The sequence below is a fragment of the Sphaerodactylus townsendi genome, linkage group LG02 (assembly GCF_021028975.2).
Source record: "Sphaerodactylus townsendi isolate TG3544 linkage group LG02, MPM_Stown_v2.3, whole genome shotgun sequence".
NCBI lineage: Eukaryota > Metazoa > Chordata > Lepidosauria > Squamata > Sphaerodactylidae > Sphaerodactylus > Sphaerodactylus townsendi.
Window position 1 is genome coordinate 80,705,442 of NC_059426.1, and position 15,606 is coordinate 80,721,047.

Consider the following 15,606-nt stretch of genomic DNA (forward strand, 5'->3'; position numbering starts at 1 on the left):
GAAGAAAGAGAATACTGTTTTCACAAACGTACCACAAAGGAGTATTCTCCGGCACACTGAGCAGTCGTTAATGTATGCAGCAGTGTAACAGTTCCTGGTCTCCCTGCAGCTGGGTGTCCCAGCTCCCTCCTGCAGTATGCTCGACTTCCCCTCCCTGGCCACAGAACAACCCCGGAGTTCATTAACACAGTGGAGGAAGCAAAGAGCTTGCACACGTCCCCCGCATACTCTTCCTCTGCCCCATCCCCACTGTCTTGTCTCTATCCCTGCCAAAGTCCTTTGCGGTATTGTCTGACAATAACAACGCACGCAGTCTCACTATCTCTCTCTCTCTCTCTCTCTCTCTCTCTCTCTCTCTTGCACACAAACGCTTCCCTCGTATTATCATCTTTTTTTTTAAGGGAACATTAACAATTAAAAAGAGCAACACTTCCAAAGAAGAGAGCGGCGCCTGGGCTTGGCGAGAGTTTCCCAAGCGTTCCGGCGTGACCCTCCCCACCTCCCGGGGCGACCCTGCTCATCCCCTCGGTCCATCGGTTCATCAGATCCCTCCGGATCTCCGTCCCGCGCCGGGATCGAAGCTGCTAGGCGGGCGCTGGGTGGGTCGGTGGTTAAAGCGAGACTGTTCCTGGAACAGGCTGCACGGCTGCGACAGATCAGCCCTGCCTCGTCTCGCTGGATTTTGCTGAGTCCCCATCTTTACAGGATCCCTGATACAATTGACTTTCCCTTCCCCCTTTCACCTGTCAGCGGTTTCCCCGTTTGGACAATGTCGCGGTCAGGGGTGGCTGTGAGAAGAGCGGGAGGAGGAGGGGGGGTTGAGCTGCCGGGAGGGGGGGATAAGACTGTAAGAAGCTCCCTCGCTCTCCCCGCCCATCCCATCCGCTTTGCAATGAGGAGAAAGCGCCTGCCTGTAGCCCCGCGTCTGGCCGTCCATCCATCCATCTCCTTCTGGTGAAGAAAAAGCAGGAGGAGGAGAGGATACTTACACGAGGAGGGAGCTGGGGAGTTGCTGCATCTCCAGCTCACACAGCGCTGCCTTCGGCTCTTCTTCTTGAACAACTGGAGTTGGTGGAAGGGAGGGGGGAGAGGGAGAAGGAGAGGTCAACGGACACCCCCACCCCGGCCATCCCAGTCAGATCAAGGCTCGGCGGCGCGCTCCCGAGAGCCTGGCCGGCTCCATTGCACCTCTCCCTTCGGGTTGCCATTTGCGCCCCTCCTCCCCTCCCCGGCGGCTGCCCTTCTGGCCTCCAGAGCGCGCGCGCGCACACACACATGACGACCTTCGGCTTGCGAAGCCCCTCGCGCCCTTCGGCTTGCTCCCACCTTGACCTGCTGGAAACGCGGGGCGCCCCCTACGCCAGGGCGCAGACATCCTCCAGGCTAGGCTGGGAACCCAGTGAAAAAGAGTTTTTGAGCAACACCCAGGGAGGCCACTTCTGGGTCAGGCGACTTGGGGAGGAAAAAGTCACCGGCGCAGGCCAAGTCTGGAAAGGCTCACAGAAACATCACTCCCCTCGCCCCTCCAAGCCCTATCATAAAGCTGCATGGCCAACGGTAGCAGCCACCCCCCCCTCCCCTCAGCTGAGGGTGAAGGGAAAGTGTGGAGGATAATATTCCAGTGTTGACGCTCAGCAGAGCGCCCAGGGGCGAGGAGCGCTCTGTGCTCCAGTCATGGGGAATGGATAGAAATAGGATAAATATTGAATTCAGCCAGTGCAGACGCACAGAGGGAGACAGATCTGCAAGCATCCGAAATTTGCCCTGGCTGGAAAATTCAGAAAGGGGAGGGGCAGAATGTGAGGCTTGGGAATGGGAGTTCTTGATTCTAGAATATTAGGAGAGGGAGACAATGTTCTAAAAGACTGAACCAAAACAGTACTTTGGACAAGGCTGTTTTCAAAGGTTCAGGCCCAATGAGTTAGAAGAAGGCACTCTACACTGCCCCCTGTCCCACCAATTTTTGAATAAGCAGTAACATTTATTTTACCACCTTTCTAGGCTGAAAAATCTCATAACACAAACCTAACAATAAAAAATAAGTAAAGCACTATAAAATCACCATTAAATTAGAAAAATATCCAAAAGACTGTAGAAAAACTGAAGCCCTTCATTCAATATAAATCTTACTATTCTATACTAAATGGCCAACAAAAAAGTGCAACTTACTTGCTCCTGGTAAGTAGAAAACAAGGGGAACAAGGGAATAAATGGAGGGAGTAATGTCAGTGGTCAGTGGTGCAATTCAGCAGGTTCGCACCACTTTGACAGAACCAGTTGTTCTGTCAGTTGTTAAATTTTTTGAATCCCACCACCGGAACCGGTTGTTAAATTATTTGAATCCCACCACTGAGTAATGTCCATAATTTTGTGCTGCCTACTGATTTACATCTGCCTAAGATGAAAACTTGAGCAAGGCCTTGCTGACAGGCCTTAAATGGTGGGAAGATTTGTACAATTGACATTTTTTCAAGTACCTTAGGCCCAAACCAATTGTGGTTTTAAAGTATACAGGCATCCCATGTAACTCACTAATTAAAGTTTTAATACGTTTCCTCCTGCCCATACACAATGGTAGCAAGCAAGGCAGCAATTTGAAACAATATTTCTGAACAATCTTTAAGGGCAGACCCATTTAGAGCACATTACATTATTCACCAAGATTTTTGTTCAGGTAGCATGGGCAGTTGGTGGATCAGCCAATTGAATGGGCCAATGGAGCTGGCTTGGGCTGGTGCATTTGCCTGTTTCACCTGTGCATTTGGCAAATGTGCCAGCAGGATGAGCAAACTGGGAGGCGAGTGGGCGCCACAGACTTTGGTAGTGCCAGACCCTGAAGGAAGCTGTGTTGGCATTCAGGAGGATGCTGGCCCAGCTTGGGGCATTTTGAGGAGTATTCCCGGGGGTGGAGCTGACATTAGTCAGCTTCTATCTGGATTTTGCTGCAGGTACAGGAACAATGCACCTGGGACCTTGGAGCTACCTCACCAAAAAGGGTGGTATAAATCCATTTAGCCCCATGGAGGGCTTTCTGACAGCAGACTTTTTTTCCATTTTCCCTTCTACCTCGCACTACTAGAAAGCCTCTTGGAGGTGGTGGTGCGGCACACCACCTCAAAAGAGCTTTGGGCTCATTCCGCACATGCAGAATAATGCACTTTCAAACTGCTTTCTGTGCTCTTTGAAGCTGTGCGGAATGGCAAAATCCACTTGCAAACAGTTGTGAAAGTGGTTTGAAAACGTATTATTTTGCGTGTGCGGAAGGGGCCTCAGATTGGGCTGTCCCTTGCCTCCTATCTGTCTCCAGAGGCGGAGATACCAGGAGGGGGGTTGTGCATTGCACCGGGTGCACGCCTGGGAGGGGACACTTTTCCAACTTCCACTTTCAGGCTGAATTAAGGTGGGAGGGTGGGGCGGAAAATGTAGAGTGCACTCCAAGCGCAGTATGGCCCAGCTACGCCTCTGCCTGTCTCCAACTGAGGATCAATCAGAGTACCCAGAGCAGTTTCCATTAAAAAAATCAGGCCTGTTTGAACAGTCAGTGTCCTTACCTGACCAGTGACGTAGGTATAGATTTTTTTATTGGGTGGGTTCAGGGGAGCATGCTCTCACATGCCCCTGGAGGTATGGCCACACCTCCCCAAGCCCTACCCCCGGCTTCAGTGCTTATAAACGCAGCTCTCCAAGGCCAGGGACAGCAGACTCCCCTGCCCCGCCCCACCCCACCACCTGGGCTCCCAGCCGGCAGTCCCTTGTGCCCTCCCCTACAGGCAGAGGCATAGCTAAGGAAAATGGAGCCCCCGTCGGTGACCACTGTGATGCTGGAATCCATCCCCAAACAGCATCACTTTCAATGGTGTTTAAACTAGGGAGTCCAGATTCTCCTTTTAAATCCACTTTGAAGGGAGAATCTGGGGTCCCCAGTTAAAACAACATTGAAAGTGATGCTGTTTTGGAGTGGATTATCCCCCACCCTGAAACATCATCACTTTCAATGTTTAAACTGGGAACTTCAGATTCTCCCTTTAAATTCCTGCCAAAGGGGGTGGATTTAAAAGGAGAATCTGGGGAAAATTGGGGGTTGCCTGCTGTCAGGGGTGCAATTGTTAAGCTAGAAGCACCAAGCTTTCAGGATATCTTTAGGAGACTCTCCTGATGATGCCACCCAGGTTTGGTGAAGTTTGGTTCATTGGGTCCAAAGTTATGGTCCCTCAAAAGTATAGCTCCCATCTTTTATTAGCTCCCATTGGAAACAATGGGGGATGGGGCACTCCCTTTGGGAGTCCATAACGTTGTACCCCCTTGGGGGTGGGGGGGGGGGGGGGTGGGGGGGGGGGGGGGTGGGGGGGGGGGGGGGTGGGGGGGGGGGGGGGTGGGGGGGGGGGGGGGTGGGGGGGGGGGGGGGTGGGGGGGGGGGGGGGTGGGGGGGGGGGGGGGTGGGGGGGGGGGGGGGTGGGGGGGGGGGGGGGTGGGGGGGGGGGGGGGTGGGGGGGGGGGGGGGTGGGGGGGGGGGGGGGGGGGGGGGGGGGGGGGGGGGGGGGGGGGGGGGGGGGGGGGGGGGGGGGTGGGGGGTTGGGGGGGGGGTGGGGGGGGGGGGGGGTGGGGGTGCGGGGCGTTGGGGGGCGGGGGGGGAGGGGGGGGCGGGGGGGCGGGGGGGGGGGGGGGTGGGGGGGGGGGGGGGTGGGGGGGGGGGGGGGTGGGGGGGGGGGTCCTCCAACCCCTGGAGGTCGGAGGGCAGCGTGGGCGGGCCCAGGAGGCCAGCAGGGCTGCATCACGGGCAACGCAGGTGAGTGGGAGAGGGACGGGGAAGAGGCGGCTCTGTGCGGAGCCGCCTCTCCTGCGCCAGCCTCTCGTGCGAACGGCCCCCACCCCACCACTGGCAGAATTCCTGCCGGTGGGGAAGCGCCCTTTGGCCCATGCGGAAAGGGCTTTAATGACTTGAACAGGCTCAATTTCTCACCATTCTCTGCTCTCTTCCCTGCCTTGGCTACTTCCAATATTCCGGGTTTCCTAGAATATGCTGTTCTTGTTAAGGCTTTTCTTCTCTTTTTGGTCAATTTACAACATGTTTTTCTCCATGAAACGACCACATATATGGAAATCCCTGTCTTCTGGTGACTTGCTTGCTTTCATTATTGGCACACTTCGCTATTAGATACATTTAAAACAGGTATTTCAGGAGTTAAAAACCCTTCACATGACTTTAGCAAAGCACTCTAGTCAAGCAGGATCTACAAACAGATCTAGGAGTTTCCCAGGCTGCTTGGTCATGGTCTGGTAGTTTTTGCTCCTAACATTTTGCCCACATCTATGGCTGGCATCTTCAGTGGCATGTCACCGATAAGTGTTCCCTGGAGAGAAACACATTACATGCCTCTGAAAATACCAACCATAGATGCGGGTGAAATGTTGGGTGCAAAAACTACCAAAACATGGCCTCATAGCCCAGAATACCCACAACAGCCAGTTAGTTCTGGCCTTGAAAGCCTTCTGCAATACAGATCGAGATCTTTAATACCATTGGAAGTTCATTACTCTAGTTTCTACCTCCTTGAGGAAACTTTCTCAAACAAGTCAAATCTTTAGCGCTATCAGAGTTTTTATCTTCAAATTTCTTTTGGAAGGCTAGGTTATGATATTGGTTGGTCAGTGGGGTTGTACTTTGGGAAGTTTTATAGTTGCTTATTTAAATACATTTAACCACCTTGAGTTAACTTCCCATTTTATTATTTTTTATGGACAACAAGCACAATTGATAAGAATGTTGAAAATCATAAGTCGTATTTATACCCTGAAAACCCATGTTCAAATTCCTTTCAGCATAGGGAGGTCATGTAGGTAGGTTCCTCTGAGAGGTAATGTGTATGTTGATTTTGCAAGAATAAAACAAGCGAATACTACTACTCCAAGTTCCTTTGAGGATGAGAAAAATACAAGGGAAGATGTACAGAATCCTGTTCTCTTTAAACATTTATAAAACAGTAGCAGCAGTGGGAAAGCTACACATGACTGAGCTGCTAATGGAAAAGGAAATACATCATGGATGATCCTGATTCCCCTATCTTTTATCTCTTTGAAGTGCTCTACTCTCAGCAGTTGTGTATGCTTGTTTTCTGGCTCCTGGGAATATTTGTGTATCTCCTCATCCTTGTATAGGCTTTTAAACTTCACTCTACTGCCCATTCCAAGAAAAAACTAATGATAAAGGAAGCACCCGCAGACACAAAACCCTTCCAAAGTTTTGAAAATAAAGTTTCTCGAAAGTATAATTTCTTTATCAGGCAGTAAAACTCTGCCTGATCTGAGATAATTTCAACAGTTCATAAGCAGCTAATGAAGAAGTGTGTAACTTTCGGGGAAAAAGTTCGGGTTCAGAATAAAATTTATTGTAATCTCTCTTAATGTTTCCTTTCCACTACTTAAGAAAAGTACAGCTACCATAATTAACATTTGGAGCAAGGCTGCTGTACTTTTAAAGCATTACAGAATAGAGATTTTCTTGAATGTCATTCTATGAATAATCAGAGAGACTTATTTCAGTGGGTTTTCCTTTCTTAGCTTTCCTTTCTAACCTTTTCAAAAACACAATCCACTTACAAAAGAAAAAGGAAAAATTTAGATCTTTCAGCTTATCATGAGACTCTCTCGTGCCACTGTCTGTACTCTTATCATCTGCTTTGTAATAAAAACGAGTAACTCCAAAATCATGCAAAAAGATGACATCACAAAATCAAGTTGGGGTAGAATTTTTTCATTTTTGTTTTTTATGACAAATTGAGAGTATAGCTCAGACATCATGTTATAGAACTGGAGAGTCACAATGGCATTTCACAGGTTTAGGAACAGTAAGTAGAACAACAGATAAGATGGTGGCAAACTACACATCCAGTGGCTCCATTCACATCATCCCCAACTTCATCTTCCCATAGAAGAGGCCTTGCAGAGAGAGAGGGGCTAGACTGGTCTTAACAGTTGCAATCAACAGGCTACAATGACTAGTATTACCAGCCAAAAATCTGTCTGTCAAACAAAGGTTGCATTCGGTCCCAGAATAAACTCTTCTCCTCATATGAATGGTCTCCATTAAAAATACATTATTTTAGACATTTTATTGATAGCTACTCTTTTTAAGAGCTTTGAACAATTTGAAATAAGGGTGAACATTTGCATTTGATATCTTGCAGTAAGATGCTTGAAACAACTTTGAGCTACTAATTCAGGGTTGAAGAGCAATAGGCACTAAGCAGATAGTTTAGAGAAGTCCATTTATCGCCAAGGGCAATTCAGAACACACAATATTTAATAAATGCCCATGTGAATATGATATACATATTTATAATGCGTCTTGATTTGAATATTAAAGACTTATTAGCAAACTCAAATAACCCTACCAACCACCCTCCCATCTTCTATATGGCCTTCTAGGGAGACATCTTACTGATTAAACTAGTATTCAAAGTACTCAACCCAGTATGGAAAAAAAGGTCTCCCATATCCATAAACAATCACTCAAGTTCTCGAAAGGTCTTCCAATCCCTCAAATTTACAAGCTTTTCTGTTGTACTGCTCAGCATATGCCAGATTCTCATCCAGTTCAAGAGAGCATCTTCAGTGAAACACTCTTGGCTTTCCATTACAAGCAGTCTTTTGTTCATTTTACTCTCCTGTTTCGTGATTTCTCTTATTCATGCTGCCTTGCAAACTTAGAAATGAATCCAAAGAATAACGGAACCTGCTGAATGAACCTCACAGGTACTAAAAGTCTTCTTATACATCAAGGTAACATTAACAAATTCCAAATAATTTAGCTTTAACTAATATCCTAGCAGTTCTCCCTCCCTGCCCTAAATGGCTATCTCTTGTGTTTTGCTTGCCAAGTCAAAAGCAGAGACCAACACAGAGACCGTCCCTGCAAACAGATGCTGTACAGCTTCTGTTAAGATGGCAAGAGTTTGCTTGTGTAAAGCAGCTAAGGTGGTTTGGTTCCTCAACCAAATTTGTCAGAGCAGAGTACATTTTTTAGAGTGTCATCTACAAGAACTTTTCTTTGCACAATAAAATTGGGAGGACACATATAGGAGGAAAGACTTTTTAAGTAATGACAAAAAGAGGTCTTATTAAGAGAAACATTGGAATTTTGATGTTTCTCTACAACTACTTTGATCCACCAGATCTCACAAGTATCACTGCTTGAAATAATTTTAGGTGGAAAAAACCACAGTCACTTTTTTGTATTTTTGAAGAAAAATGGGAAGTACAAAGGTTTTGCACAGATCTAAAGGAGAAGACAGCTGCACTAGAAAATAGTATCGCACAAATGGCCATAGTCAAGCCAAAATACAAATTATTGCTGGAGAACCCAGTCACATCCTATAGAAGGGTCTTCCCTACTATTATTACTTCCTGAGGATTCTCTGTAGGGTACAGTCTGCCACTGTCCCTTCCCCCGACAATGGTGGACAGTTTTGTAAAATTTGCAAATCAGGAACATTTTGCTATATTTCACACCTTCATGAAACAATTAATATGGACAAAATGTTTCCTCGTCTTTAAAATTGCACATTTGGGACAATTAAACAATGGCAAATATGCCGGCAATCTAGCACTTTGCTGGAATAACCTCTGAAACTTATTCAAAGAATATTTTCTTTTCTTTTTTAAACAAAAAGACAGTAAATTAGGAAAAAAATTAGAAAATCTTACAAAAGGACAGGAAGACAATGGCAAACTGTATTGGGATAGGAGGTATTTGTAAGCCTTCATTCTCAGACATATAGAGGGGCAGCTTTTCAGTAGATTGATGCTAGAAGAGGAACCATCAATTGTTAAGCTCCTTAGAATAACAGTGATTTTACTACAACTTCTCTATAGTCTGTTATGCAGGAGAGAGAAACTGATTGTTAAAAGGTCAGTAGCAGTCTTTTGCCATATAATTTTAAAATGTAGATTTTGAAATGTGTCCTTTTTCTTTATTTTTCTACTTAATATGAATAATTCATGATACAGAACTCCAGTGAGTTTATGGGGGGGGGGGGGATGCCTGTGTGTGTCTTCTGTAGAGAATGTGGGAGGCAGAATTCAGTAGCTTTTATACTTTTCCAGTACACTTTGAAAAGCCAACTGAGTCATTATCGCGGTCAAACACAGTATAATATTGGCCAATGAATACATCTCCAAGGATCCAAAGAGGGCCACCAGGTGGTGGGACATCCAAGCCTGAAAATCCACTCAGGCAAAGAGTCTCCCCTTGAACAGTAACCTACAGAGAAAAAAAGGAGTTTGTGTTGAAATTAAAAAACAAACAAACATTAAAAAATAATTTTAAAAAATAAGAAGCGACCACTGGGAACACTTCAGATTGCGAAAGTAAGGCCTTTTTTTGTTATACTTTAGAGTGACCACTAAAAAAGTTTCTATTTATAACAGAACAAGAGACAAAACAAGTTTAAATGAATCAGCAGGAGTCACTACTTTTTTGAATCCCTATTCTTGAAGCCATCAGTGGTTTGCACAGCTGCTGTTGCAGCAGGGTTGTTAACTCAGGTAAAGCTAAATTTACAAACCAACACCGAATAAGCTTATTCCAGTTAAAAGCTTGTTCCAGTTTAAAAACAAAATTAAACCAACACCCATACAATGGAGACATTATGAATTAAGAAAAAGTTCACAGGAATGACTTACCTTTAGGGCATATTGATCTGCAGTTAGGGCATATGACTTGCCACCTAGGACAAATTGCACAGTGGGAAGGGTAGCCAGCTTTTCACAAGGAAGCATATACTGTGAAAAGGAAGGAAAAGAAAACATGGATGCTAATAACCCCTCTACAAAATGTGGCAGTTTGCCACAATGAATGGTGTTTGCATACATCAATTTTGCAACAACTGTATTGGCTACCTCTCTCTCTCTATATATATATATGGAGTGTTGTGTGGTTTCTGGGCTATATATATCTCTTTATTTCTTTGTGAGAAACATTTTCAGGGGTGGCATCCAGAACTTCAGACTTCAGAACAGTCTTTCAGAAGATGTGCATTTTAAGAGCACTTTCCTGGAGTCCAAAATCCAGATCTTAAATTCACGAATAACTTTTTTTAAAAAGTCAAATTGAAATTTGTGATTAGCACTAAGGATTAGAAATGTTTAGAAATTTCAAAGAAGAAACTGAACTTCTGAGCCCCTTTTGGTTCAAGTCTTCAATAATAGAGGCTCAGCTAGATTGTACACCACAGGTTAGGAAAGGTGGTATAAAGTGTGGCTGTTCCAAGCCTGCTTTTTCCTCTGTTTTTATCACTCTGGCATGCTGCTTCAGCCCCATCCCCTTTCTCTTTTACCCACACAGACTTCTTTGTGCATTTTGCCAGGCACATCTTGAAGCCTTGAAAATAAATAGGGTACAGTAGCATCACTAGCTATTCTTCCCAGGCTGATGGCAGATATGAAGGGGCTAACCTCCCCAGCCTTCTTCCACTTACAAGTGTCTTTGGCCGCGGAACAGGTGGGTCAGTGCCAACAGTTTGGACCTCAAACTGAATTGCTTTGGTAAGTAAGCAACAAACTTCTTAATAGCCAATCAGACTGGGTGTTCTAACTTACAGAGCTGCTGCCCTAGACAGCCACTGATGCTGAGGAGCAAGCAGTGTCAAGCCCCAGCAACTCTGCCAGTGCCTCAGAAGACACTTGCCTCAGACAAGTTCTTTAATGTCTCCTTGCTAATCATCTCCACTCCCACTGCTGGCAATTTGCAGGAGACAACAGATGAGCCAGTACCCATACCTGGTGTGGCTGAACTAAGCTGCCCTGCATGTTAGGCTTGTAACACAGTGAGAATCAATCAATGGGGCCTTTGCAACTTCCCAGTCTGGCTCTGTAGCCAGTGAAATCATTGCCTCACCAACTTTCTGGATAAGCAGATCCTGCTAGGTTTGATATTGTTTACTTCATGTACTACACCTGTATCAAAAGGAATGCAACAGTTTTCCTGTGCTCTAAGCCAGAAAGCCTTTGGTTCAAATACTGCCTCAGCCTTGCAAGCAGAGGAACTGAGGTCACATTGTCAATTTACTATTATTATTGTTGTTATTTTACGTCAAAGGAGGCAACATTTGGATTTTTGCCTTAGGTGCTACAACCTCTTAGGCTATCTGGGTTATGGAGTACTATCCTACTTTACATGGCTGTGGGGGGGGGGGGGGGTTACAATGAATGAGAAGCTCTTTATTCTAAAAGCACTCTATAAATACTAAGCATTATTACTAAACATTTATTTTACACTGAATTAGTACCATGTTCAATTACTCACTCTGCCCTCGATCCAAAAATAATCTTACTTCTTTTTTTAATACACTTTAATCAGTTTTCAGGGTATATTCAACAGAATAGAATTGGAAAAATACTAAAGAATAGATAAGAGTAAAACAAAGAAACTATCTACCAAGGATTATATTGAATACATGATGCATAATGGATCCCAAGATGACATTCTTATATAATTATGAAGTTTTAAAATCTCTGCTACTTATTCACCAATTCCAAAACATTCTTTCTAGTTAGATTATTATATCTTTACCATTATGAATTTTTTAATCCTCAGATTATTTTGTTGTTTACATTATTGATTCAGCTTTATATAGAATGTCCCCATTTCTCATCGAATTCATGTTTTGAGTGTCAATTTACAAGTTTGGTTGGTTTGGCCACAATAACCAATTCTCTGATTTTGTCTTCCCAACATTCTACTGTAAGATCTTTATCAGATTTCCAACCAGTTGCAATTGTTATTCTTGCTGCAGTTAGTAAATGCCACCACAATTCATTCAGTTTCTTGGGAAGATTTTCCAGTAATATACCCAACAATATCGTTTTTGCAATAAGAGGAAATTTAAATTTAATTATCCTTTGCATTATCTTGTGTATTCCTATCCAAAACTTCTTGATTTTTTTACAAGTCCACCACACATGAAAGAAAGTTATGACCTCTTTATGACATTTCCAGCAAAGACCATTATTTTTTTAGTCACCTTCTTAATCACTGTGGGAGTTATATACCATCTAAAAACATTTTGTACCAATTATCTCTTAACATCTGATTTGCGGCAAGTTTAATATTTTTGGTCCATAATAATTCCCATTTTTGAAAAGTAACCTCTTCCTTAAAAATTTGTATCCATTTTACTATGCATGTTTTTACTTGCTCCGTTTCTGTTTCCCTTTTCAACAGAATCCTGCAAATTCCACCCATCAGGTGTTATTCCTGTGATGTAATCTCTTTTTCAAAGTCTGTTAATTTACATAATGTTCCTCTCTGAAATGTTAGTTTTCTTCTGAGTCTGAATGAAATCTGGAGATATGTTAGCCATTGTATTTTTCTACCCTCTTCTGTTATCGTTTGCTGTGATTTGATTTCCCCTTGCTTATTAATAATTTCTTTATAAAGTTTATTATCATTTTTATTCAGAAATTCAGTGTCATAATGTGCTTCTATTGGAGACTTTAAAGGTGAAGTCGGGGGACTAAGTTGTAAACGTGTTTTTTTTCCATATTTTCAAATCATCCCTTTCTTATTACATGAAATTCTTCTTTTGGTCTGTTTTATTTTGCTATAAAAAGCTGTGTATGCCTGATGTTAGGCCTACAGTTTCTAATTTTACAAGTTTGTGAAATGTGTTCAGTATCCAGTCAGCAATCCATGTAAGCCCCGCTGCATAATAATATAATGTAATATCTGGTATCACTAGATCTTTTTTTTCCCCCATCTTGTAGAACTTTGAATCTTATTCTTGGTCTTTTATAGGATAAATTTGTTGATATGAGCTTGCAATGTTTTTAGATATGGGCAACATTTGAAATAAGACATTCAATTTAGGCAAAATGTTCATTTTAATACTTGCTATTTTTCCTAGCCAGGATAGCTTAAGTTTAAGACCATCTTTGAAAGTCTTCTTGAATTTTCTTCCTAGTTTCCTGTAGTTATCTTGAAATAAATTATTAGTTTGACCATTCATATTAATCCCTAAATACTTAACTTTGTTAGTGGAAACATCACAGCCAGTTATTTCTCCAATAACTTTTTATTTCCTGTTTGGTTATGAATCTTGTAATTATTTTTTGTTTTTGTTCTTTAGGGTTTATTTTGAATCCAACAAACTGTCTATATTGTTTTATTTGCTCTATCAGATGTTTTATTGAAAGATTAAGATTAGTTATTGTCAGTACGATATCATCTGCATAACTTTTCATTTTGTATTTTTTACCGTCTACTTTGAGACCTGTAATTTTTGGATCATGCCTAATCTTTGTTGCCAGAAATTCCAGAGCTAGTATGAATAATAATGGCAATAAAGGGCATCCTTGCCTTGTCCCCTTTTCAATTTGGATTTCTTGTGTCAAGGTGCCATTAATTAAAATTCTTGATTTTTGTCTGGTATATATTCTTTGTATCAGTTCTAAGAATCTGGGACTGCAGTTTATATATTTCACGAAATATTGTAAAAAGCTTTCTCTGCATCCAAGAAAATAAATGTGGTTTTCTTTTTAAAAAGGTTTGAGAGTTCAAAAGCATCAATTGCATATCATAGATTATCTTTCATAAATCTTTTAGGAATAAAGTCTGTCTGGTCTTCATGGATCATCTCTTGGATGCACTTTTTCAGTCTATACGATTGCGGTAGTTCTGGGTAGTTCTTTATATATTAAGGTTATATGTGCCTTAGTTTCTTCAGTTTCTTTCCTTAGCTGATGTATTAAAAATTGGCCCGGTTTATTATTTATTCAAATGTCTTTTGTTTCAAGAGCTTTAGTTTTTCTGCATCTCTTCTGTTTCTAGTAAGTCAAGTTGTTGTCTCAGTGTTTTATTTCTGAGTGTTTTTTATTTATTGTTTTTGTGCTCTTCTAATATTTTCATTCTATTTGGAAAATTTTGTTTCTTTTCCATCTTGTTTTTTTTTTGTTTAGCAGCTATTGCATTTAATTTTCCTCTTATATATGCTTTGCTTATTCCCCAGATTACTGTATTAGACATTCTGTCAGTCTTGTTTAGCTTGAAAAATTTATCTAAGTTTTCTTTGCATTTTTTAACTACTGTATATACAAGCAAGGAAACGCCAGACAGAACATTCACTTGCTTTTGGGGTTTCCTTGCTTACAAGCAAGGAAACCCAAAAAGCAGAGGACTGCTTTTTGCAGAGCAGGCGGGGACAGGGAAGAGCCAGGGCCACCCAGGACGCTGGGTGCAAGCCCAGGCTCCTGCCCACCGCTGCCTGTCCTTCCCCTAAGTCACTCACCTTTTCCTTTCCCCGGCCGGGTCTGAAGGCTTGGCTCCAGGGAAGCTGCCACTCGGGCAGGGTGTCTCTATCATTCTCTTAAAAGAGCAATGCTCCAAAGATTGCTGAAGCAATCTTTGGAGCATTACCCTTTTAGAGACACTCTGCCCAAGTGGCAGTTTCCCTGGAGCCAAGCCTTCAGAGCCGGCAGGGGAAAGGAAAAGACGAGTGGGTAAGTGAGGGCAATGACGGGCGGCGGTGGCGGCGATGGGTGGCTCGTGTATAAGCCGAGGAAGGCTTTTTCAGCAAAAAAAACTGTGCTGAAAAAGTCGGCTTATACGCGAGTACATACAGTACATCCTTTTGCAGTAGGAGATTATCTTAAAAATAATCTTACTTCTGACTATAGTTAGCAGATCCAAAAATGTGCATGTTAAAAACATCTGGAAAGTAAGAATCATCACGAGCAGCATTTCACTAAGTACTGAAGTGACACTAGGCAAGATTCAGATTTATATAAAAAATTCTTGGGAAGAGCTTTCTTAAAATGCCAGTCTCAGCAGAGTTATACCTTTCTAAATCCATTGAATTGAGTTATACCTTTCTAAATCCATTGAGTTATACCTTTCTAAATCCATTGAAATCAATGGCGTTAGAAGGGTGTTACTCCGCTTTAGGAGATCACACAGTTAGAGTACTGAACGAATAACCCTAGGCTGACTTGGTGATGTAGAAGGAAGAGCAATACCTAGCAGACACTATGCACTGAGTGCCATAGCACAGCAGCACTATGCTACCACTGTCAGACAGAAAGGATTCTTGAGAATGATTGTGCTTTAGGTGGGGCAAAACAGTCAGCCGCTTCCAAACATTTAAAAAGGTTAAAAGTCTAGGAGAAACTATGGCCAGAGCACCAGTTATTTTTTCAGTCATTTGGTACCATCCACTCCAAGTTAAACTAATCTATTAATAGAAACAATTTTTCACGTGGCAGCTTTTCAGTATTAGATTGTGCTTATCTGGCTTTTCCAGACATGACTACATTACGTTTACACTTCTGAAGTGAGGTCATTGCAAATACCTAGCATGTTTGCATTTATTCAAGTACATTTTTCCCTGTTTGTTTTTTGTAATCAGCAGATAATCCATGTAACCCTGTTTCTATACCCAATGCTCTTGATTTTTTTAACAGTAGTCCAGCCATCTCCAGTGAAAAAGCCAACAACAAATGGCCTCATTTAATATCTGCATTAAAGGCAGGTTTCTTATATGTAGGTCCTATCAAGCAATTTCTCAGGCTCTTCCCTACTTAAATCAAACACCTCAGATGCTAGTTCCAGATCCT

General features: G+C 42.9%; 2 protein-coding genes across 4 annotated transcripts in view; both read right to left on the reverse strand.

Moving 5' to 3' along the window:
- The window catches only part of IFITM10 (interferon induced transmembrane protein 10), a 38,603-nt gene extending 37,150 nt beyond the window's left edge, over positions 1-1,453 (reverse strand). The window contains exon 1 of one of the 3 annotated variants that reach the window (XM_048486753.1): positions 990-1,453. The gene's annotated coding sequence lies outside the window, so the exon portion shown is untranslated. Of the gene's footprint in view, positions 1-32; positions 715-743; positions 946-989 lie in introns of those variants that run through there. The other 2 variants (XM_048486754.1, XM_048486755.1) reach the window with 2 other exon arrangements.
- Positions 1,454-6,735: 5,282 nt separating this feature from the next.
- The window catches only part of CTSD (cathepsin D), a 49,975-nt gene continuing 41,104 nt past the window's right edge, over positions 6,736-15,606 (reverse strand). The window contains exons 8-9 of the mRNA XM_048484433.1: positions 9,682-9,780; positions 6,736-9,259 (exon numbers count right to left, since the gene is read on the reverse strand). Of these exons, the coding sequence (XP_048340390.1) occupies positions 9,089-9,259; positions 9,682-9,780 (270 nt within the window). The 3' untranslated portion in view covers positions 6,736-9,088. The remainder of the gene's footprint in view (positions 9,260-9,681; positions 9,781-15,606) is intronic.